Raw genomic sequence first — 26,494 nt, 5'->3', positions numbered from 1 at the left:
AAACTACAGTGAGACTAAAGTTGTAATTAGTAAAGAAACAGCAACTGCTCATATTAGCCATGATAGAGGTGTGTTTGGTATTTTATGTGGCTTACACAGTGACTTCTTTTTGTATGTGCTTAATAAATTTATGAAGTGATCTTGGTTTTTGCTTCATTTCATCACCGTCCCAGAGTGACTATGTCTGATGTTGATGTTCTGTGAGATTATGTTTAAAAGGAGAACAGCTGTGAATGCCAAGCCTGTTTCCAGATTCAGAGACTGCTTTTCCAGTTCAAGTTCTTAAGGATGTTTCAATTTAATTCTTTTTTTTTCTTTTTTTTTTTTCAATTTAATTCTTAAAAATTTCTCCTGATATATCCCATTGTCTTATTTAAAAAACACCTAGGGCTTCCCTGGTGGCACAGTGGTTGAGAGTCCGCCTGCCGATGCAGGGGACACGGGTTCGTGCCCCAGTCCGGGAAGATCCCACATGCTGCGGAGCAGCTGGGCCCGTGAGCCATGGCCGCTGAGCCTGCGCATCCGGAGCCTGTGCTCCACAACAGAAGAGGCCACAACAGTGAGAGGCCCGTGTACCGAAAAAAAAGAAAAAAAAAAAAACACCTAGATCTGGTGTTTTCATGGCTGTTCAGAAACAGATACAAACCAATCTATAAACTTACTATAAAAAAACAACAGGCCAAATCCAAGCATGCAGTTGAAGATAACACAGGATATACAGAGTAGTTACACAAACTAACCATAAAAGTAATAGAGGCAGTTATTTAAGTAGTGTGGAAAGAAAAACACAAATAAAAGCTGTATGATCCGAAAGAATTTTCTTTCCACTTTGATAAAAATAACTGCACTATTACATAAAATGAATACACAAATGAACATGCCTCATTTGAATGCCTTATGTTTTTTTCCTTTTAAGGAAAACAGGATATTATAAAGGATACTGGAAGGACAATTTGTAAAATCTGAGTAAGATATAGAGATTAGATAATAGCACCATATCAACACTAACTTCTTGAATTTTAAAGTTATACTGTGATTACATAGGACAATATCCTTGTTTTTAAGGAAATATACACTGGGGTATTTAGAGATAAAGGAACAGTATGTCTGTACCCTGCTCAAACATCCAAAGAAAAAATTTTATGTGTGTATATATAAAAGAGAGACAGAATGAGAATGATAGAGCAAATGTGATCAAATGTTAACATCTGGATAACCTGCATACAGAATATAAAGGAATTATTTTTTACCATTCTTGTAACTTCTAAGTCTGAAGTTATTTCAATGTGAAAAGTTTAAAAAAAAAAAAAGTCTGGCCTCAAAATTATATTTGACAAATGTCAGCATCCCCAAGTCAGAGATGAAGGCAGTAAAAATCAAAATAATCATACAATTAATTAAAGAAAAGGAGAAGCCAGAGTCTATTTTCCTCAAGCCTGTAGTTTACTTTCCACAGAAAAACTACTTTTCAACATAATAATGGGTAATTCATCAATAAATTACAACTTTCTTATCTGAGAGAAACAATGCCCTGATTACTCATAATTTCCTCTTATGGTATTTCCTTCCTCTCAAGGTCTGATGTTACCAGTATTTTAAAAAAAAAATTTAACTCAGTGATGAGCAAATATATATCTGATTATGTATCAGAGCTATTCAAGTCCTAATCAATGCCACAGCATTCAAAACAGCTGTCTTTATGACAGGACATTCCAGTAAACTCATCTGTGATTTTACAACTCAGGTGATTATATTTATCGTACCACTGTAACATACTGTTAGATGTATCATTTACCTGAGAACTGCCACTGAAACCTGGAGGTTGGCTGTATTCTGTGGAATCAATAATACTACTGCAAAATGAAGAAAGAAAAATGTGATTTCAGTTTTTACATTCTCTTAGCAACAGAAAAAGTAAATCTAAAATATATCATATATAAATCCAATATTTCTAATTTCTAAGCAGAGAAAATATTTATTACCAATAATTTAATTAGACATCAAATAAACACATATCCCATAAACAAAAAATTAGTAAATATTTAAACAATTTACCCCTTCATCCCACCACCTTAAATATACCCACCTTGAAAGAATGTCAGTAGGGAATAATCATAAGATAGGTGTATATATAGAAGTATTTCCTACAATTTCATTTTCAGTAGGTTAATATGTTTGAACTCTAAGGAAAAGAGGACTTAGAATATTGGGAAAAGAGCACAAGCATGCAGTCAAAAGCTATGGTTAACAGATCCTGTTATGACACTAGAGCTAGTACCCTTGGACAAATACCTTATAATAACTGTTTCCTTAACTGCAAAGTGAGATGAGTGGAGACTAGCTATCTCTAGCTATATCTAGAGTCCTTTCAAGCTTCAAAATGTTATGATAATCACCTCACGTGAAAGAAAACTATCAAAGGAATGGAAGAAATGGTAAAATACCAATAATCTTTCTTTCATAACCCAAAATCTATATTCTAATTACCTCTGCCCTAGTGGAACAGAGTCTACTTTCTCCATTGGTTCTTTCTATTTGATTATATATATTCTCTGTGCATTTTCCTACCTAACCCTAGAAAAACCTCTAGAAGTCCCGACTAGCTTCTCTTCCTAAGAGTTCCATCTTACCATATCTATCTTATCACGTCACTCTTACCTCCCTCCCTTCTTTAAATAAATTAGCTTATGAAGACTATTAACACTTGAAAATGATATAACTTCTACATCAACCATGATAGATCAACAGTTTTTTACATTTTAAAAAATTCTTCCCTATTTCTACTATAGAAATGTTTATATTTTTGTCTACCCTAATGAAATTTAAGCAATTAAGTATACTAATTTCAGTGTGTCTCTTTACATAAATATACAAAATCATTATTCACTTTAGTACTCAAATAATCACAAAGGTTATAATATGAGAGGCACTCTTAAGAGTACAGAGTGGGTTTGAATTTCACTTGTTAGCAGCTAAATGACTCTGGGCAAGTTATTGATCTTATTTGGCCTCTCTAGCTTCTCCATCTGCTAAATGAGTAAGATACTTCAGAGAGGTATAAGATTTAATTAAGTGGGTTAATTTCTCAGTACGATGCCAAAAAATGGTAGATGTTCAATAAATTTTACCCTCTATGAATAAAATTCATCAATAACATACAAACTTATGCTTTCAAAAATATAATAAATGAGATGCAACTGTCTTCACAGTAGTCTTTTTTTATAAAGCAATACATAATAATAGATATTCAGTGATCTTAACCATTCCTATAGTAAGACTTATGTAAGAAAGACCCTTCAAAGCACTTATACTACAAATTAAAGAATTAACACAATCGTGTAATGAATTTCTTTTGATGAAATATAACCAATTCTCACTTTCCTTGCACAGAGTCATGAACTGATATGACAGGATCACACGCTATTTTCAGTATACTATAACCAGGGACTAACAGAGCTAAAAATGAAGAAATGCCATGCATTCAAAAATCTGTGTTCCTCGGTCAGAATGGCCATCATCAAAAAATCTAGAAACAATAAAGGCTGGAGAGGGAGTGGAGAAAAGGGAACCCTCTTGCACTGTTGGTAGAAATGTAAATTGATACAGTCACTATGGAGGACAGTATGGAGGTTTCTTAAAAAACTAAAAATAGAACTACCATAAGACCCAGCAATCCCACTACTGGGCATATACCCTGAGAAAACCATAATTCAAAAAGAGACGTGTACCACAATGTTCACTGCAGCACTATTTACAATAGCCAGGACATGGAAGCAACCTAAGTGTCCATCGACAGATGAATGGATAAACAAGATGTGGCACATATATACAATGTGGCAATAGATGTGGCAAAGATGTGGCAATATATACAATATTACTCAAGAAATGAAACTGAGTTATTTGTAGTGAGGTGGATGGACCTAGAGTCTGTCATACAGAATGAAGTAAGTCAGAAAGAGAAAAACAAATACCGTATGCTAACACATATATACGGAATCTAAAAAACAAAAAAAAAGGTTCTAATGAACCTAGGGGCAGGACAGGAATAAAGATGCAAACGTAGAGAATGGACTTGAGGACATGGGGAGGGGGAACGGTAAGCTGGGTCGAAGTGAGAGAGTAACATTGACATATATACACTACCAAATGTAAAATAGATAGCTAGTGGGAAACAGCTGCATAGCACAGGGAGATCAGCTGGGTGCTTTGTGACCACCTAGAGGGGTGGGATAGGACAGGTGGGAGGGAGACACAAGAGGGAGGGTATATGGAGATATATGTATGCATATGGCTGATTCACTTTGTTACACAGCAGAAACTAACACAACATTAAAGCAATTATACTCCAATAAAGATGTTAAAAAAAAAATCTGTGTTCCTTCCACTAATGAAACCTAATTCCCTATTATCTGTATAAACATTAATAAAATTATGAAGCTGCAAATTTAGAGGTTGATAGAACAGAACTATTTCTAGATATAATTATTTTATGGTGTTATAATTCAGACTTCTTTGACTGCAGGCTGGAACAATGATATTGACATATCAGTGTATATAGTGAGATAACATTGCATTTCAAATACATGTTTAAAAATAGTACTCATCAGATTGTTGAAGGTATTGAAATTACAGGTTTTAAATAGTATTTTATTAATAATAACTGCAGAGTTTGAAATTTATTTTATTTCAGATCTTAATCTTACTCACTAAGGAAATTTATTATTGCATATACAACCACAACAGAAGCAATCTGAAAAAATAAATCCCTTTAATTCTGCTTTTTAAAATGTGTGTGTGTGTGTGTGTTTCTATGTGTGTATAAAGTAACATGATTAGAAGAGAATATTAGAAAGCACTGCCTGGGCTGGGTTCTCTTGATTCTGGTGCTATTCTACTGCTTATCTCTGAGTTAGCCACAATCCACAGATGGTAATGACAACAGCAGTATTAACAGCTATCATTTATTGAGTATTTACCATGCTGTAGACACTGAGCTAAGTAATTTAAACTTCATAACTCAGGTAGACACTATTATCATTCCCATTTCTCAAGTGAGGAAACTCAGCCACTGACAGATTATACATTTGGCCCAAGTTAACAAAGTTAGTCAATAGCAGAGTTAGGATTCAAAGCCAAGGAGTCAGCTTCTAGAGTCTACACTGAACCACCATGCTATGCTCCCTAGGCACATCACATTCTACAACTGAAGAGTGAGGAAATCCTGGATTAGCCCAACCCACTTCATAGACATAATTTAAGGAGAAAAGTGAAAAAAATGGCAACCTATAAATATGAGAGTCATCAATTATTTCAAATAAATGTCAAATAAATAACTTCAAATTATTTTAAATAAGTTATACAAACAAAGCCACCAAAAAATGGCAAGGGCAAGAAGAAAATTTCAAGATAGTAACTAAAACTGAGTTAGGAATAATACACTTTATTCATGATGGGGAAAATAAGATGATAAAAAAATTCTTAATGTTCTTGCTGGTGACAATGAGGAGCTCAGCTAAAAACATATGAAAACTATACAGTTGTTAATCCAAGTTACAAGGGAAATTCACAGTTATGCAAGTAGATGTCACAAAACTACTTACTGTCAGTTAAATTATTTGCTTCCAAAAGCAAAGATATACTTTGTAATTAAAAGATAGACTTTTACAAATGAACTTATATACAAAACAGAAACAGACTCACAGACATAGAAAACAAGTGTATGGTACCAAAGGGGAAATGGGGGGGATGGATAAATTAGGAGTTTGGGATTAACAAATACACACCCCTATATATAAAATAGAGAATCAAGAAGGACCTACTGCACAGCACAGGGAACTATACTATTTTGTAATGACCCATAAGGGAAAAGAATCTGAAAAAGAATATATATGTATATGTATTTATGTGTATATATACGTATTTATGTGTGTATTATGTGTATATATGTGTGCATATGTATATATATATATATATAAAACTGAATCACTTTGCAGTACACCTGAAACTAACACAACATTGCAAATCAACTATCCTTCAATTAAAAAAAAAGAAATAAAAAATATGTTTAAATAAATAATTTAAAAAAGACTGTTAAGTCAATTTCACATATAAGCTATATCTATAAAATGAATAGGAAGCTAAGAGAAAATTTTGATGCAAAATTCAATTGAAAATTAAGGTGAAATCTTTTCTTCTACAGTGTCTCGGACTCATTAGAATAGACAGTAGTACTACTCATATTGTGGTATTTGTAAGAATTTCAACAAGATAGTACAACAAATTTTATACAAAAGATTTTATACAAATAAACATCAGTGATTAAAATGGCCTTTTCAGCAATATACAGTTTGGCTTTTAAAAATACTGGGCTTGGGACTTCTCTGGGGGTCCAGTGGTTAAGACTCCACGCTCCCAATGCAGGGGACCCAGGTTCGATCCCTGGTCAGGGAACTAGATCCCGAATGCCACAACTAAGAGCCTGCATGTCACAACTTAAAATCCCGCATGCCCTAACGAAGATCCTGCAACTGAGATCCGACAAGCAGACAAATAACTAAATAAATATTTTTTAAAATAAATAAAAAATAAAATTAAACATATATATATATAAATATTGGGCTCAAAAAACTTACATAAAAACATATGATCACCTCAATAGATGCAGAGAAAGCTTTCAACAAAATTCAACACCCATTTATGATAAAAACCCTGCAGAAAGTAGGCATAGAGGGAACTTACCTCAACATAATAAAGGTCATATATGACAAACCCACAGCCAACATCGTCCTCAATGGTGAAAAACTGAAACCATTTCCACTAAGACCAGGAACAAGACAAGGCTGCCCACTCTCACCACTCTTATTCAACATAGTTTTGGAAGTTTTAGCCACAGCAATCAGAGAACAAAAAAAGATAAAAGGAATCCAAATTGGAAAAGAAGAAGTAAAGATGTCACTGTTTGCAGATGACATGACACTATACATAGAGAATCCTAAAGATGTTACTAGAAAACTACTAGAGCTAATCAACGAATCTGGTAAAGTAGCAGGATAAAATAATTAATGCACAGAAATGTCTTGCGTTCCTATACACTAATGATGAAAAATGTGAAAGTGAAATCAAGGAAACACTCCCATTTACCATTGCAACAAAAAGAATAAAATACCTAGGAATAAACCTACCGAAGGAGACAAAAGACCTGTATGCAGAAAATTATAAGACACTGATGAAAGAAATTAAAGATGATACAAATAGATGGAGAGATAACCATGTTCTTGGATTGGAAGAATCAACATTGTGAAAATGACTATACTACCCAAAGCAATCTACAGATTCAATGCAATCCCTATCAAACTACCACTGGCATTTTTCACAGAACTAGAACAAAAAATTTCACAATTTGTATGGAAACACAAAAGACCCCAAATAGCCAAAGCAATCTTGAGAAACAAAAATGAAGCTAGAGGAATCAGGCTCCCGGACTTCAGACTATACTTCAAAGCTACAGTAGTCAAGACAGTATGCTACTGGCACAAAAAGAGAAATATAGATCAATGGAAGAGGACAGAAAGCCCAGAGATAAATCCACGCACATATGGTCAACCTTATTTTTGATAAAGGAGGCAAGAATATACAATGGAGAAAAGACAGCCTCTTCAATAAGTGGTGCTGGGAAAACTTGAGAGTGGCATGGACATATATACACTACCAAATGTAAAACTGATAGCTAGTGGGAAGCAGCCACATAGCACAGGGAGATCACCTCGGTGCTTTTTGACCACCTGGAGGGGTTGGATAGGGAGGGTGGAGGGAGGGAGACGCAAGAGGGAAGAGATATGGGGATATATATATATGTATAACTGATTCACTTTGTTATAAAGCAGAAACTAATACACCATTTTAAAGCAATTATACTCCAATAAAGATGTTAAACAACAAAAAAAAAAGATTACAGAAAACTTCAATTCCTAAAACCCAAAACTATGAAAATCAAACACTTTTTGTAACTTTCTGAAGTGAAAACCTGACCTGAACAGATTTTGATACCGTTTATCTCACTGACTGCTAACATGCATGCTTCAATGCTGAAATATTAATGTGCTTGATTATATGGAACCGCGTTTTACTCCTCCTCCAGTATATGTAATATATGGCATATGTACTGTGTTACCTTTCTAAATTGGGGAGGGAAGGGTATGGGGGCAAGACATAACACTACATAGTGAAACACATCTGACTCCAAAGGTTTCCCAAAAAGGTTATGAAAACCTATATATCATACAAGCTTTGGATTTACTTCGGGAACATAAGGGTAGTTCAATAATAAAAACATTGGGCTCCAGAGTACATATCTATGATCTTTAGGAAAAAGAGATTCAATTTATTCTTCAAAGAACAGAAATTATCAGAGTATTTCAAATATCCAGGAAAAACTTCCTCCAACACCCTCTGTCCCCTTTTAATGGTAGATGGTTAGAAAGGGTTGTAGATATACAGTACATAGGAGGACTGTATGAACCTCATATTATGCTGCCTTTTAAAAGGTCTGTAATTCCATAATATTACTAAAGTTTAAAAAGAAAAGCAAAAGGGCAATTCATTTTAAAGTTTTCATCATAAGAGCTTCCTCAGGGAGAAACTTACTGCCGGCAGATGTGAAAAGCACATGTGATGGAAAATTTCTGAAAGATGGAACAGGTCTGAATCTACTGCTTACTGCCTTTGGAAGTAAATAATTTGCTTGGTAGAATTTCAAAAACAGAATAATAAGCTCAAAAGAAAAAGACTGAAGAAACTCATTTGTCTCCAACACAGCTAATAAGAGTCCCAGTTTGTTAGGCTAAGTACTGCATTTGACTCCATTATATTCTAACCACTTATCAATGAGTGGGAATAGTTAAAATAGTTACAATTTAGTTATAATTCACAGAGGAGAAATTTTTAATTATCAGATGATGTAACTGCCATAAATCTTAGTGTTACAAAAACCCAGGTCTCTGAAATCATCTCAGAAAAAGGTTTTAAAAACAAAGTAGAGGAAGCATTCCAAAAACAGCAACAGAAGATTCAAAGGTAGAGGATCTGAATGGGAAAAAGATACTGGAACTTGGGTAGAGGAGAGACAGTAAACAGCAGAAACAGAAAATGGTGACAGCACATGAAATTTTATGCTTGCATTCAATTATTCTTACATCTAAGCTAGGGTTACAATGTATAGCTTTGGTTTTCCCAGCTTCTCCCATCCCTGACCTCCCAGAATCAAGGTACACCTATAATAAGCAAAGGGGTGAAAAGATTCCTACATGACTCTAACCTGAAAGCGCAAAAGGCCATGAGCAAGAGGGTCTAATCACAGTAATATGAATGGAATCAACAGGGAATGGCTGGTAAATACCAATAATTTGCTTCCTTCCAAGAAACTTAATTTTAACTGTTTTGGCTCTCTCAAGCCCAGGAACATAACTCAAGGCATTTTTAAGACATTACAGAAGGATATGTAACTTTACAAAGTAGAGAGTAAATAGAAAATTTTACCTTATCTTCCCCAAAAATGAAATAAACTTAAGATAGTTATAAAACGTTAGTGTTGAATGTCAGAGCTTTCTTTTATGAAAAAGAAAATAAATATATCTTACCTAGAGATTTTTAAAACATGTCAGTAATACAGACATATTCACTGCCCACTAAACCAGTATTTACATATTTTTAAAGTATGATCCTCCAGGCCTACATGTGAATCTCAGGAACTCACCTCAGACCTAATGATCAGATTTCGGGGGTGGGGTTCAAAAATCTGCATGTCAAACAAGAGGTTTGGTTGATACTCATGCACATTGAAATCTGTCCTATTCACACCTCAGATTTCAGAATTAGAAAGGACTGGTAGTATCTTCATCAAGCAGTGACAATTACAGTTTATAACAAGAACCCAAAGATGTTTTTCAAAAATCCTGAAATACCTACTCATCAAACATAATTTAAGTTAAATGTATTTTGATTATTTTAATTACTGGAATCAAAAAGTCTATTTATACCATATTTTAAGCAGAATAATTAATTTGACAGCATAACTTATTTTCCGTCCTTTATATAACCATGTGAGCAGAGTTCTAGGGTCTGTCATATTCACAACTGTATCTCCAGTGCCTAAAACTGTGTTTTATATATGCCTGATACACCTCCAAAAACTGGCTTAGTGACTGAAGAATTCTTCAAATATTCTAAATAAAGGAAACTGAACTATTTCAAAAACATTTTTCTTTACTTGCTGCAATTCTATTACCTATCAAATTAATGAGAAACTACAGATGTATGAAGAGTACCCTTTACATTACTGCCAAGGAAATTTGCTTTCTGTGCTTTGTGTTTCTTTGTGTTTGTTCAAGTTGAAAATTCCGTAAGATTCTTCAGTATCCTCCATCGCCTATGGCATCAAATTCAACTCCTCTGCATGGTATAGGGTCAGAGTTAAGGCAAGTAGTCCTCAGTAGTCGCAACAATAAATGCAAGTGTAGCAGAGATTTCTTAAGATCTGTTCATAATCATCTAACCTTGGAAATACAAGTCCCCTATATACGAACCTCCAAGTTGCAAACTTCCAAAGATGCAAACGTGTTCGCATGTCCAATCACATAAGTTAGTTCACGTGTCTGGTGTACACTGTCACACGCATGCCTCCTCTATAAGTGGTTGTGCTTTTGTGTACTTTACTGTACAGTACTGTATAGAGTACAGTAGTACAGTATCTTTATTTCAAGCCCAGGATGTCCAGAAGCAATGGTAAAAGCAGTGGTGATGTAGCTGATACTGCTAAGAATCACCAAGAGAGACAAGAGGAAGAAGAAGTAACTGAAGAACCGAAGAGATTCACGATACAGGAAATGGCAAAGGGATTTTCTTTGAGGAGGCGCTGTTAGTTTTTGAGGCATAGGACCTGAATGTAGAACGGTACACAAAGGTTGCAGCTACCATTCAGAATGCAATCTAGTGCTACCATGTCATCTATGACAAGAAAAAAAGAGCTACTACCCAGACATCACTGGATCGTTTTTTCAAGAGTAGATAGAATTGAATCCAGCAAGGAACCAGAACCTGTGCCATCAAACTCAGGAGTGGGCAGCTTGCCCTCCGACTCCTACTGCTGACGATCCTTCAGCTCCACCATCTCCCACCTCCTCTCCCTCCTCCAGTCAGTAACTCTTCTTGCCTGTTCACTCGATGCCAGCCCCTGTATGCCAGGTGTTGTACTGTACTACTGTACTTTTCAAGGTACTGTCCTGTGAGATGAAAAATGTTTTCTTTATTTTTTGTGTTTGTTTTTTATGTATTATTTGTGTGAAAAGTATTATAAACCTATTACAGTACAGTACTATATAGCCGATTGCATTAGTTGGGTACCTAGGCTAACTTTCTTGCACTTACGAACAAATTGGACTTACAAATCCTCTCTAGGAACGAAACTCGTTTGTATGTAGGAGACTTACTGTATGGAAAGTAGTGTCAGGCTGTGTATGGAGAATTTCCTATATTGTATAATTCCCCTCCTCAACAAAGGGAAATAAATGTTATATGAAAAACTCTTTAGGTTTATGTAGAAGATTTGTTTAAAATATATAATAAATTAGGGACAAATCTGTAAGGATTAGAGTTAGACCTGACCGTAAGAACATTTCAATTCCTACGTTTTAAAAACAGTTATCTTAGGAAATTCCCTGGCAGTCCAGTGGTTAGGACTCCGTGCTTTCACTGCCAAGGGCCAGGGTTCAGTTCCTGGCTGGGAAACTAAGATCCCACAAGCCACGCAGTGTGGCGAAAAAATAAATAAATAAAATACAATGAAATAAGTAAATAAATAAATAAACAAAATTTTAAAAGTTATCTTCCCAAGTAAAACCAAGCAGTTAAACCAATAATAATTGCTAAAAAGTACCAAAAACGTAAGCATTAATATGTGAAGAAGAAGCCATTAACACTGCTCTGGTCAGTGATCATAATCCAGCCAAAGACCCAATATGCAATAACAGAGAAGATGGGTCCATTTTCATCCACTATACCAAAGAGCCATGCCTAACCACCACCCACCCTCTGCCCATCACACACATTTTTTTTTTAATGACTTGGGGGAGGGGGCATGTCACAGGGGTAAGTATGACTGCGTAGAGTTGTGTGGGTGAGTTAAAGAGGAATTTCTTAACCTAGTCCAAGAGCCATTACACAATATCAAATTCCTTGAATTTTACTAGTTTATTCATTCAAATGATAAAATATACAAATTCACAAGGTACTAACTCACCATTATATATATTTATATATATATATATATATTCTTTATAATAGTTAAATACTTCTAACATCCATAAAGTGACCCCTTGCTTTTTCCTTCATTTTGATTCATCTGGACCTTTGTCAAAAATGACAGACACCCAGGGACTTCCCGGGTGGTGCAGTGGTTAAGAATCCGCCTGCCAATGCAGAGGACATGGGTTCAATCCCTGGTCCGGGAAGATCCCACATGCAGCGGAGCAACTAAGCCCATGCGCCACAACTACCGAGCCTGCACTCTAGAGCCCGCTAGGCACAACTACTGAGCCCACGCGCCACAACTACAGAAGCCCACACGCCTAGAGCCTGTGCTCCACAACAAGAGAAGCCACTGCAGTGAGAAGCCCAGACACCGCAACGAAGAGCAGCCCCCGCTCGCCACAACTAGAGAAAGCCCATGCGCAGCAAGGAAGACCCAACGCAGCCATAAATAAATTTATTTATTTATTTATTTATTAAAAAATGACAGACACACAAATGAAAGATTAAGTCTCAAAAATACCTGATAGAGTAGTTAAATATAACCAAAAGTGTCGTATATAAATGTCTTATCTATATATTTTATTTATAAATATCCCTGGTCTACACCACAGAAAAGTTCAATAAGCAATTCACAATTTAAACTTATGTATGCATCTTTTAAAAAATGAATTAAATTTATGACCAACAGAAATAAAAAAATATGTCTGGCATTTAAATAATGAAGCTAATAATTATGAGAGAAAAATTAAAATTCAACTACATGCTATTTCTTAAAAATAAAAAAAACTCAAATATTGATAGTATAACATAACATTCTTCCCATGTTTAATTTCACATCCAAATCTTAAGGGTCATTTCCCAAGAATATTTAAAGCCACATCATTTTCCCAAGTGTCTCGCTCAAACCTTGAGTGATAATCAAATTACTCGTTTCAAGAAAATATCAAAACACTCTTTTGAAGAAAATATCATGTTTGCCCATTTTCTCATCTTCAACTGTTAACCAGTCTCACCTCTGCCCAAATCTCATTTGACAATAGTGCTCCATACAATTTTAGCGATTCAACAAAGTTTTCATAGATATCATGAAATCCTCTATCTTTTATGAGATCAGCTATTTTACTTTATAATACAACCACTTCCCTTCTCTTCCACCAATAAAATCCTATAAAATCCAATAAAATTCCACCATTTCCTCTCTTCTGGACTCTTGCAATGTTCCTAACGTTCGTCCTAGCTTCCAATGGCAGGGGGCTGAGAGGGACACAGAATCTCTGTCCTCTACATGGGAACCCCAGTAAATATTTTAAAATCTAAAACAGATCCTACTCAAAACTCCCCCATGACTTTTTATTATCTCTTCACTTCACTTCATTCATGTGTCAGCTCTCTAATACATTTAATTTCCTTTCTAGGGTACTACTTACATATTTTGTACTACTACTATATTATATTTTTGCTTATATTTAGCATCTGCCCCAACCTCCACACACACACACCCCAAAAGGTAAGTTCCATAAAGGCAGGAAATTTGCCAGCTAGATTCAACACTTCGAACAGTGCCCAGTGCATCAGAGGCATTAAATAAACAGAGCCAGTTAAATGAATATAATACTATATGGTTAACAAGTTATTAAAAGTCGTCAATAAGATTAACAAAGACCTGGACACACAGACAGAAAGAAACACTACTGTTAAAGGCTATGACAGAGAGTCATATGACGATGAGAACTATCAGTTTATTAGAGAAGATTCTGTGATATGACAACTTTTTCTTGCCTGCATGCACTCACATAATAAATATTCCACTGACAAAGATTCCATGTGCATCAGGAAGTGAATGTTAAGCTTAAAGATAATATCCCACAGCTGAGTCATTCCCAAGTGTTTTAAAGAAAATAAAATATGGACAAAAACAAGCTGAATTACACAGGTAAAGTGACCCCAGAATCACCTAGTACTCACGAGGATTCTCCATAAAATGGTTAATGAAAAATATCAAACAACCCAGGAATGTTCTTTAACTGAATATCCCTTGTGCCCCTTCCCCACATTTTGTCCAAAACTAGATCTAAAATAGCTTTCCTGAACTGACACTGGCTCTGAAAGTTAGTGTAATCTCTTGTACTGTCATTGGACTGCCTGATAATCCATGTGTTATCCTAAAACTATCTGTCCGAAAAGCTTACATTAGACCACTATCCTAAATGGATTAGCAAGTTAAAAACATGTAAAATTGCTCTCGCTTTGAACACAACAAAAAAGTTCAAATTCAAATTTTAGGTAGTAGATATTTCAAATAGAACTTTAGAGCTATACAGGGACCACAGACATTCATTATTATTTCACAAAAACTTACTGAAGGAGGCCAGTCACTACTGCTACTCAAAAACCTAGGGAAACAGTCACGAGCAAGACAAATGTAATTCCTGCTCTAATAGAGGGTACAGAAGGGAAGACAAATTAATAATGGGGAGTTATAAAGAAAATACCAGGGATATCTAAACTAACAGATCTATCTAATGGCCTCACTTTAAATCTGGGGAATGAGATCTGCAAGAAAATTCAACTGGTTAGTGGAAAAGTTAAAGGTATTAGTTTATCTAATTCTCCCCTAATATTACCATTTCATGTTCTCCAGTTGTAGATTTCTAATGCCATCTGATTTTAACTCGCAAAGTATTTAAAGCTGCCATTATTTTAAGAAATCCACCAAACTTTTAATCCAACAGTGAATTCACAGTATTATAATATTCTACTCACTAACTGTCCCTGGCATGAAAATTCAAAGCATTAAGGAAACAGGCTATCTCAATCTCATTTCTAGATCATGACCAAAGTAATTTCTCAGGGGTTTTTGTACATTACATGGAAAAGGCTCCTAAGGATTAATACCATATGTGCCCTCTGTAACATAAATCCTAAGCAATTACAAGTTTCAAGATTTGTACCTGTGTGATGGAGAAGGAGCTTCAAATTGAGGCACTGTGCTATCCTCACTGACAGGAGAGTATAAGCCGCTCATTTCCTGGAAGCACAATTATTAGAGTTACAGACACTCCAAAGAGAAGATGTATAAATCAAAAGGAGTTATGATATTATATTCCTTTCCAATCCCAGGTTTTATCAGTCCCTTTTTGTCTCAACACCCAAATTTCTCAAAGCTTCCTTTCCACAGAGTACAAAAGCAAGGATATCTGAAAGTTAAGAGACAAGCCTTTTCTATGATACACATTCTTAAAGAACCAGAAACACTTTAATAAATATTCATCACTAATGAAGCTACCAAATGCAGAAAAAGACAAATGTAAATAATCTGAATGAGATGTACAGTACACTATGTGAATAGTGAACTAGCTAATCATTAATCCAAGTGAGACCCTATTGATAAATATTAAGATAAATATGACAGTATGGCAACTGGATCATTAGGTTCAACTCTGCAAAGTACAGAAAAACATGATATGTCAGTCCCTACTTCAAAAATATTCTCTGCAAACATTAAGAAAAGTAGCATTCCTCTTGATTCAAATATTAGCTTTCTAGTAAACAATGGATTAAACTCTAACTTTGATCATTAACTAGAGGAAAAGGCCTCCTAATAAACTATTACTGCATAAATTATGACTGTGACTTTCTATACAATGGAGACCAATCCCATAAATTTAATGCAGCAATTTAAAGGCAAAGCAAAAATTTCATGAAATTGAAAAATTACTAGAGATGTGAGAAATTCTTGATATCTTACTTCCACTCTTTTGATATCCTCTTCCAAAACACTTAACTCCTTCTGAATCTGCTCCAGTTGCTGTAGATTAGAGAGGAGGAAATAAAAAGCCTAAACCAAACCACACAAGCATCACCACAATCATAAAATAACTTAACGTTTACAAAATGATTTCTAGGAAAATGTGCACTAATGGTTGTCAGGGTGAAATACTGCAGACAAAAAGTGCTGTACGTTCCTATGTTAAAAAGTAAATGTAAAGACTTAATATTTAAGAAAACAGTATTTTCTTTAATGCAAGGATTGGCTTTATAATAAAAATATTAAAGATGAACAACAATGACAATATGACTTAATAAAAACAGAAGACATCTGAAGAATTTTCAAATTACCTCATTTAACTGTCAGCAATTAATGTCAGCATGTCAGTTAACCCCATTTTAAAAATAAAAAAAGTCTCAGAGATTAAATTCTACCACCCCAAAGCAATCACAAATTAGCCTCTTAAGCATTTTTTAAAACATATTTAAGATAATCTTTTATCTTTGATATCTTACCTACTGCACCATAACCTTTCTCCACGCCATTAAAATGCAAACATTTTAATTGTTGCATCACATTCAACAATATATTTAACCATCAGAGATTTAAGTTGTTTGCAAACTATCATAAGTAATTCTGGAACATACTAGTCTGTATTTCAAATTTCATTGATTATTAAAAATGAAATTATTCGATCAAAAGAAAAAGCTAGCAAATCTTCACTGCATAAAAAAAAATGTTTTTCAGAAACACTATCAAATTTAAATTTCTATCACTATTATGTATAAGTGGCTGTCTTAATCTAACCCAAATATATTGAGCCAATTTTTAAAATGTAAAATAACAATAATGAATACTTATGTAATAATATTTATTGCCAGGTGTGAAATAGGAACTACTACACAGGAAAATGAAGCACAGAAAGGTTAAGTGACTTGTCCAAGATTATTCAGCAAATACATGGCAGACAGATTTTTAAGCGCCTTTTCTTCTGTGGCAATATATACACAATTGATAACATATTAATTCAAATATTTGCCAATCCTAAGCATTTTGCTAAGCACTGTGAAAAACAGGATTCAGAAAACTCTAGCCCTTGCCCTCATGGAACTCAGTCTAGGGAAGATGGCAAAAAGTAAACCAATAGTTGAAATATCATAGAAAACATTATGATGATGGTATGTACAAAGAATTAAAGGTATACAGACTGCCCGTAACCTAGATGGAAAACTTGGGGAGAGGGAAAAGGCAACTGGATAACTGAAATAGGATCTGAAATTAAGTGAAATGCTGAGCATCAAAGGACTAACAGTAATTTGCCAGGTGGAAAAAAGGTGGGAAAAGACAGAATAAACAGAGTAAATAATAAAACACACAAAGACCTAAAAGCTATGAGAAAGGGAAATAATAAATCTGAATTTATGACAATGAATGAAATCACCCAATGTCAATCAGTACAGTCAGAAGAGATGAGAAAAAAAACTGGGTGTAGGGAACACCAACAGCTAAGAGATAGGCAAAGGAAGAAGGAGCAGCTCTATGTCAACCATCAATAAGGGCAAGGGCAAAAGCCAGGAGAAACGATAGCACAGTATCACAGAAACCATGGTTGGGACAGGGGGAGGGGGTTAAAAAAAAAGTGATTAGCATTGTCAAATTCTTTCAATTCTTCCATCTACTTTAATAAACTTTACTCCACCCTAAAATTTTTCACACAATACTCCTACCTTAACTGAAACTTTGCTCTCCCTCAAGGACACAGTCTGCCTTGGAACTCTTTCAAATAAAAGTTGGTCAAGTGATAAGTTCTCTCATGCCCCAGACTTGCACTTCTACTGCATTCATTGGCCATTCCCAATAATTAGTCTTCCACTCTAACATAAAAAACACTCTGGTCTGGCTCAATCCAAGCAGCCAAATCACTGTCAACAGATTTAAGACATCTACAAATATCCCAGTTATTTCCTACGATCACTAAATCCTTTTGCCTTTTGGTCCATAGCCATTTTCGACTCCGCTGACCCTAACCTCTAATTCAGCAAAACATCCCATGGTCACCCCTTAACTTTTTTCATTTAATTAGCCTGAAATGCTCCACTGCTGAAATCCTTATTTAAACAAACGCTGACAGGGTCTTTAGTATGATTGTTTTCAAAACACATTTAAAGAGAAGGATGAAAGTAAACATCTAAAATATCAACATCCAGAGACAGCCAATATCACTTGTATGATACATAATACATATTTAAGATCAAATTAACAATTTTCATTCCACTTCTGCAATTGAAGTATCAAGAAAAAAAATCCAGTATCACCTGAAATCTCAAAATACTAAATGCTAATGCCCAACCCTCTGAAGATAATGTCCCATCCTTCCAGTGCCCCAAAGCTTTGCTGGATAATACATCCATTACTATATATGAAGGCCGTATATTAGATGAACTACATAAAACTACCAATGTTCAAACAATTTTTACTTCCAAAGGCAGCAATTTCATACGGTTCAATTTAAAATAAAACAACCAAGGTACAAGGGCTGCCGTAATAAATACATAGGTATAGTGTATCGATAAAACAAAATGATGTAACCTATTTATGTGAAAAAGTCTGCAAAGGTGTCAAGGCAAGAAACTTTTTCTTAAATTTCAGTGAATGGAAACTATTTAGAGAGCATATGTTAAATGAGGTGTTTACATTTCAAGACGAAATTCTGAAGAAGTTTAAAGCTCTAAATTATTAAGACATTGTGTTATTCTGATTTATAATAAGAAATATAACCTCCTGTAGGGCCTCCAGATGGGGATTGGTTGTTAGGGGAACCAGCCATGTGATTAGAGGGTTGGAACTTTCAGCCCCACCTTCTAACATCCAGAAAAGAGAGAGGGGCTGGAGACTGAGTTGAATCAACAATGGCCGATCAATCATGTCCATGGAATGAAGCCTCCATAAAAAACACTAATTTAAGGGGTTCAAAGGGCTTCTGGGTTGGTGAACATGTAGGTTGGTGAGCACATGGAGATGCTTGGAGAATGGCACACCTGGAGAGGGTATGGAAGTTCCATGCCCCCTGAGTTGTATCCTTTCACCATAAACTGGTAATCTAGTAAGTAAACTATTTTCCTAAGTTATGTGACCCATTCTAGCACATTATCAAACCCAAGGAGGCAGACATGGGAACTACCAATTTATAGCCAGTAGGTCAGATGCACATGTGACTTCCTGGACTTGCAATTTTCATCTGAAGGAGCAGCTCAGTCTTGTGGGACTGAATCCTTAACCAGTGGAATCCGGGGCTAACTCCAGGTAGACAGTGTTAGATAGAATTGAACTGAATTGAATTGAACTGTAGGACACTCGGTTGGTGTCCAAAGAGAACTGGAAAATTGGTGTGAGAAATGATCTACACATTTGGTGGCCAGCAATATGGAGAGTGGTGATGAATAATGGAAACAAGTGTTCTCCTTTCAGGCACCAATATAAGACATTATAGTATGAGGAAACAGAAGAAAGACAAAGGATAACCATTTTAAAAAGCAGAAAGAAAACTGGGCTAACTTCACTCTGCAAATATGTTTCATAAGCCAGAGAGGCAGAATCTAGAATAAAAGCATGAATCAGAGTCCAAGAATGTTTTGGAGATATATGAAAGAAGTCCTTATAAAGCTGAACTGTCATTATCTAAATGAAAATCGATCACAAATTGGGAATGATAATAAACAAACCTCTGGATCAAATCTGCCTTAACACTATTATGAGTTTGGGGGCTACTGAAAATAATAATAATAAATACATAAGATGGAGAAATGCTATTTGAGAACACAGTCCTAAGCCATCAACAGCAAGCACTCTCTTAACACAGCATACTGTACCAAAACCCAAAGAAAATTTTAAAACAATTTAAATTTAAAAAGTGAAGAAAGAAAGTCTCAGAAACCCTTAAGACTAAAACAGAAAAGAATTCAAAAATAGAGCCCCCTTTTATTGACATTAGCTTTGGTGCAGGTAGGTATCATCAGCACTCATTTATTTCACCATCACTATGATTTGATAAAAATATGCTTAAGTATTAAATTCAGTATTTTGTTTTTTAGAGCTAATATAATTAGAATACATCATAGCTGCCAAGACTTCTTCAATTATCTGACATATTCAAAACTGAACAAAAAAAATAAAAACTGAACAAAAGAATACTGATATACTTTCAGAAAAAAAGTTGGTTAAAAAGAGAGTAGCAAAATTAATATATGATATAAAAACAAGAAAGCACTAAAAAAAATTCAAAAAAAAGAAAGCACTGTACACCAATCAGATCATCCAACACCCAGAACACTGACAACACCAAAAGCTGACGAACATGTGTAGCAACAAGAGCTCTCATTTATTCTTGGTAGGAATGAAAAATTGTACAGCCACTCTGGAAGACAGTTTGGCAGTTTCTTAAAAAATTAAACACACTTTTATCATATGATCCAGTATTACACTCGTTGGTATTTACCCAAAGGAGTTGAAAACTTAAGATTCCCAAAAAACACACTGATAGCAGCTATATTCATAATACCAACACTTGAAACAACCAAGATGTCCTTCAGAAAATGAATGGATAAATAGTGATACATCCAGACAATGGAATAATATTCAATGCTAAGAAGAAATGAGCTTTCAATCCATGAAAAGACATGGAGGAAACTTAAATGCATATTACTACAGCATGTATGGAAAATCTCTGTAGCTTCCTTTCAATTCTGTGAACTTAAAACTGCTCTAAAAAACAAGGTCTTTAAAAATATATAAATACATTCAAGTAACAAAGAAAAAACATAAGAACAAAAACTCAAAAGAGAAAAGAAACGTAAAACAAATAATAAAATGGCAGGCTTAAACTCTAAATTTACATTAAATGTAAATGGTCTAAATACAAAATTCTAAGACTGCTGAGCCAGGCAACGTGAATGAAAAAACTCTGCTGTCTATAAGAAACTCACCTCAAATAAGTAAGTGATATAACAAGGAACCAAAGACTCAGTAAGGATGCAAAAAATTCTCACCATATATTTAACAAACTTTACACCACACCATGCAATTGCAGGAAACACATTCTTTTCAAGCACAAATATTTCAAAATTTAATGAACTAACGGGGATAATGCAAATATCATATTAAGAAAAACACTAATTATTTTCTGATAACAATGCAATTATAACAGAAATCCAGAATTTAAAAAAAAAAGAAAATCCCCACATCCAAGTAATAAGTTTATCTCTAAATAACACACATGCCTAAGAAAAACTATAATGAAAATTAGAAACTATTTTGAACTAAGGAATAACAAAAAAATGCCATACCATAATTTTTAGATTCAACTAAAAGAAAAATTGTGGCCTCAAATGCCTATATTAGAAAAAAGTCTGCCTACTAATATGTATATCCAAATTAACAAATTAGAAAAGAAACAACAAAATAAAACCAAAGAAAGTAGAAGGATGGAAACTGTAATTATAAAGAGGGTATTAATAAAATGGAAAACAAAATAGAGAATATAAAACTGAAAGTTTGTTCCTAGATAAAACTCAAAGTTGTTACATTCCTGGCAAGAACTGATCAAGAAAAAAGAGAGAAATGCACAGCACCAATAAGCAGAGTCAGGAATGAAAGACATCACTAAAAAGTCTGGGGACATTAAAAACTTAGTATTAAGACGAAGCTAATAGCAATAAATTTGAAAATTTAGATGAAACAGACAATGTTAGAAAAAGTATAACATGTCAAAAATGGTACCTAAAACAAAAATCTGAATAAGCAGTAACTGAATCAATACTTTAAAAGCTTCTGCAAACAACAGGTCCAGATAGCTTCTCCAGCAAAATCCTTAAACATTCAGCAAAGACATCGATCCTAGATTATACAGATTCTTCCAGAAAATAGAAAAAGAGGGTACATTCCCCAACTCATTTGATAAAGCTATCTTTATAACAAAATTGGACAAGATCAGTGTAAAAAAAAAATTAAAGAACAATCTCATTAATGAATACAGATGCAATAAGGAAGGCAAGTAGGGCAAACAACTGTCCTGATGGGGTTTCTAGAATGCAGAACATTCAGTGATAAAACTAGAATACTCTTGGGCAAATCAGGACAGTTGGTCACCCTAGGTGCAAAGTTGATTGACTTTTTAGTGTTAAACCAATGTAATTATCCAGTATAAAATAATGAAAAAAAAATATCATCTCAATTGCACAAAAATTTTGGAGAATACTCAACCCCCACTTATAATTTAAAAAAAAAATCCTTTTAGGAAACTGGGAATAGAAACTTAGCTCCTTGAATGATAAAAAAAAAAAAATACCTACCAAAAACCTACAGAAAACATCATACCTAATGGTGACACGTCGAAAGCTTTCACTTTGAGATCAGCACCAAGACTAGGATGCCCCGCTATCACCACTTCTATTCATCATTGTACCGGATGTCCTAGCCAGCAGAGTAAGACAAGAAAAATAAATAAAGGATATAAGGATCATAAAGAAAGAAACTAAACTGTTATTATTTGCAGATGATGATGCGTACACAGAAAACATAAAATAATCTACAAATAAATTATTAGAATTAATGATTTTAACAAGGTTGCTGGATACCAAAAGAAATGTGTCAAAATCAACTGCATTTCTATATACCAGCAACAAATAGTAAGAAACTGAAATTAAAGACACAGACATCACTTACAATAGCATAAAAATGATTGAAGACCTAAGAACAACTCTAAAATAAAGACGTGTAAGAATAATACCCTGAAAAATATCAAAATTTTTAAGGACATTCTTAAGGATCTAGATATACAGAAAGAAATACCACGTTCAAAGGCTAGAGGACTCAATATTGTAAAGATAGTCTCCCAAATTCATCTATGGAGTCAAAGTAATCCCAGTAAAGATCACAGCAGGTGTACCATGGAAATGTATCAGCTGGTTCTAATATTTATAGAGAAATACAAAGAGCCATGAATAGCTGAGACTTTCCTAAAAAAGAACAGTAACTTACTTTAAAGTTCTAGTATTTAATACAATGTGGTATTGCCAGAAAGATGGACAAACAGACCAGTGGAGCAGAAAAGAGCCTAGAAACAGACCCACACATGTATGGACACATGATGTATGACAGATGTGGTATTTCAAAGCAATGGGAAAAGGATGGACTTTTTAATTAAGGATGCTTGGACATCTGGACATCCATATGAAAAATTCCCAAGTAGATTATAGATGCGAGTATGAAAAATAAAAGGTAAAGATTCAAGTAGGTAATATAGTAAAATGTCTTCATGACCTCAGGTGGAGAATTCTTTACCTAACATACAAGGTACTAATTATAACAGGAACGACTAATGAATTTGACTCTATTATAGACAGAAACTTCTGCTCATCAAATGACATCATTAAGACAATGGAAAAAGCAGCCCAATTAGAGGGGTAAAAGATTTGCTACAGATAAGTAGATACAGAGATAGATAGATAGATAGATAGAACAAAGAACTTTTATCTAGAATATATAAACAATAAACCAATAAGAAAATCAACTGGGCTTCCCTGGTGGCGCAGTGGTTGGGAGTCCGCCTGCCAATGCAGGGGGCGCGGGTTCGTGCCCCGGTCTGGGAGGATCCCACGTACCGTGGAGCGGCTGGGCCCGTGAGCCATGGCCGCTGAGCCTGCGCGTCCGGAGCCTGTGCTCCGCGGCAGGAGAGGCCACAACAGTGAGAGGCCCGCGTACCACAAAAAAAAAAAAAAAAAGAAAATCAACTAAATAGAAAAGATGCACAAAGCTTTAAACAAGTACTTCACACATACCCAAAAATCCCAATGGCCAATTCATAGTACTGTGTACTCAACCTCACTGGTCTCAGGGAAATGCAACTTAAAACCTCAAAGAGATAGCAATACATATCCTAAGATTTGCTAAACTGAAAAAAGTCTATTGCCACCAAGTACTGGCAATAATATAGTGCAATGGGAACATTCCTACAATGCCTGTAGGAAGAGTAACCAATACACTGCTCAGGCATTGTTTGGCATTATCTATTAAATTTGAAGATGTACATATCCTATGACTCATTAATTCCACTTCTACATGTGTAGCATAGAAAGATATATGCTAATATACCTGGATAAATATATAAGATAGTAACATTGTAAATAGCTCAAAACCAAAAACAACTCACAAGTCCATCAACAACAAAAATGGGGTGTATTCATTTAATAGAATACTATACAACAACAAAAATGAATCAATTATAGCCATATACAACAATGGGGATGAATCTTAGCACTGAGCCAAAGACAAGAACAGAACATTATATAATGCAGAAGTGCATTTATATTAGTTCAAAAGAAGAGACTTATAAATACTTAGGCATCAAAACAATAAAGAAAAACAGAGAGGTGATTACCATAAATATCAGAATATTGACTACCTAATGGGCAAGGGAGAAGGCTATAATCTGGAAAGGGTAGGGAGGGAGCTTCAGGAAGCCTAGCAAAAATCTATTGTTTAATCAGGATGATGGTCACACGGATGATCACTCTACCATGAATCTTTAAACTGTAAATTTGTTTTACGAACTTTTCTGTGCTTTATTTCATATAAAAACATTGTAAAATTCAATTCTTTCAAATATTCAAAATAAAATTCTGAACAAAACCAAAAGGAAACCAAGACTCATCAAAACTGTCCTATTACAATGAATTAAACAGGTACCACAAATATCCAAAAGTATATGTTAAAATTAAATCGTATGAAATATAAGGTAATTGTTCAAATGCTGGTACAAATTTGCACAGAGGAGACTGGCTTTTACATGGAACCTAAAGCCCTTTTGTTCAATCTGACCATGAAGAAAGAATAACATGTTCATTTAAAAACATACATTTATTAAGTGCTGTGGTAGGCTGGCTGTAAGAAAGCCTCCAAAGATTCCCACCTCAGAATTCACACCCTTATGTAATTCCCTCTCTTTGTATAGGCTGGACCCAAAGATTTGCTTCTAATGGAAAAAACAGAACACTTGTTGAGATGTAACTTTCAAGATTAATCTACAAAAAGCATCAGACTGCTGTCCTCAAAACCCCCTCTTGCTCCCTGTGAAGGAAGTCAGCTGCCACACAGTAATTTATCCTATGGAGAAGCCCATGTGGTAAGAATATGGTATCACTTTCCAACAGCCAACGAGTGAACTGGGAAGCATTCCTATCCCAGTCGAACCTTAAGATAACTGCTGCCCTGGCCAACACCTGGAGCGTAGCTTGGTGAGAAACCCTGAGCAAAGGCACTCAGTTACTCTGCACCAAGATTCCTGACACAAGATATTAAATGATGTTTTTAAGCCGTTAAATTTGAGGGTAACTTGTTACACAGCAATAGATAACTAATGAAAATGCCTACTATGTGCCTTGCACATTCCTTTCTCTTAATATTCAAAGGAGAGTCAAGGAAAAAAATAAATCACAAATAAAAATTAAATGTAGGATTCTAACAGCAAGATGTGACATTGGAACAAATAAGTATGTTAAATCTGAAAAGCAGATTCAGAGTCTTGGTTTAGACTCATCATAACTGCAATTAAAAGTCAAGCATAAAATCACAAAGTTAATTTTCAAAGTCTGAATGTTAATCTTAGGAAAAGAAAATCAGAAATAGTAGTTTGTCTCCTGGTGAGTCTGTATTTTGCTTGAATAAGTTCAAGTATAAAATTATACTACAGGAGATAAGACCTTTAACAACCATATTCACTTTGAGGATTAAACACACAAATATATACTTTATAATATATGTAAAAAAAAATAACCACTCACTTCATTCTGTCTGTACTAAATCATGAGGTATTAATCAACTACATTTTCTAGACTAAAGTTTACTATTTCCAAATCACTAGTGTACCTGACTTCAATCACAGAAAAATTAATGAAATTTAATCAAAGTAACTGGTAAGTTTTTAAGTCTGTTATCCTAGCTCCAAATTTTCAAAGTTTTAGAACTTTGTTAACCTAGCTCCTCAGAGTCCCTTGTGTAGTTAAACCTGATATACTCAGAATCACTCAATTATGGATACACTAAAAACAAGAAAACCAAAATATATTAATGACAGTATAATCATTGCATATTAAGAGGCACCAATATCCAGAAGTACTTGGAACCAGTATGTTTCTAGGTTAAATTGCCTATCATAAGAAAATATGATCCAAGAGAGAAAAAAAATCTATCATTCACAAGGATCTTATAAGATTCAAATTAAACTCAAGTTGAAAAATTCTACAGCACAATTAACCCAGACATAATAACAAAAATATAGGAACACTGATACTAAGGGCTATGTGATCAAAGGCAATATCATAGAAGAAGTTATTGGAGGCCACTGGCCACTGCATCAGAGAGAGGACA

The 26,494-nt window shown here is 34.6% G+C and overlaps 1 protein-coding gene across 1 annotated transcript in view; it reads right to left on the bottom strand.

Annotated features, from left to right (window-relative positions):
- COP1 (COP1 E3 ubiquitin ligase) overlaps window positions 1-26,494 on the bottom strand; it is a 269,589-nt gene that overhangs the window by 169,257 nt on the left and 73,838 nt on the right. Inside the window, 3 exon segments of the mRNA XM_024758830.1 lie at window positions 1,796-1,853; window positions 15,255-15,331; window positions 16,052-16,111. Coding sequence (XP_024614598.1) covers window positions 1,796-1,853; window positions 15,255-15,331; window positions 16,052-16,111 — 195 coding nt within the window.

This window comes from Neophocaena asiaeorientalis, unplaced genomic scaffold (assembly GCF_003031525.2).
Source record: "Neophocaena asiaeorientalis asiaeorientalis breed wild unplaced genomic scaffold, Neophocaena_asiaeorientalis_V1.1 scaffold182, whole genome shotgun sequence".
Lineage (NCBI taxonomy): Eukaryota > Metazoa > Chordata > Mammalia > Artiodactyla > Phocoenidae > Neophocaena > Neophocaena asiaeorientalis.
The sequence above is the reverse complement of the archived record's forward strand: the minus strand, read 5'-3'. Positions and strand labels throughout refer to the sequence as shown.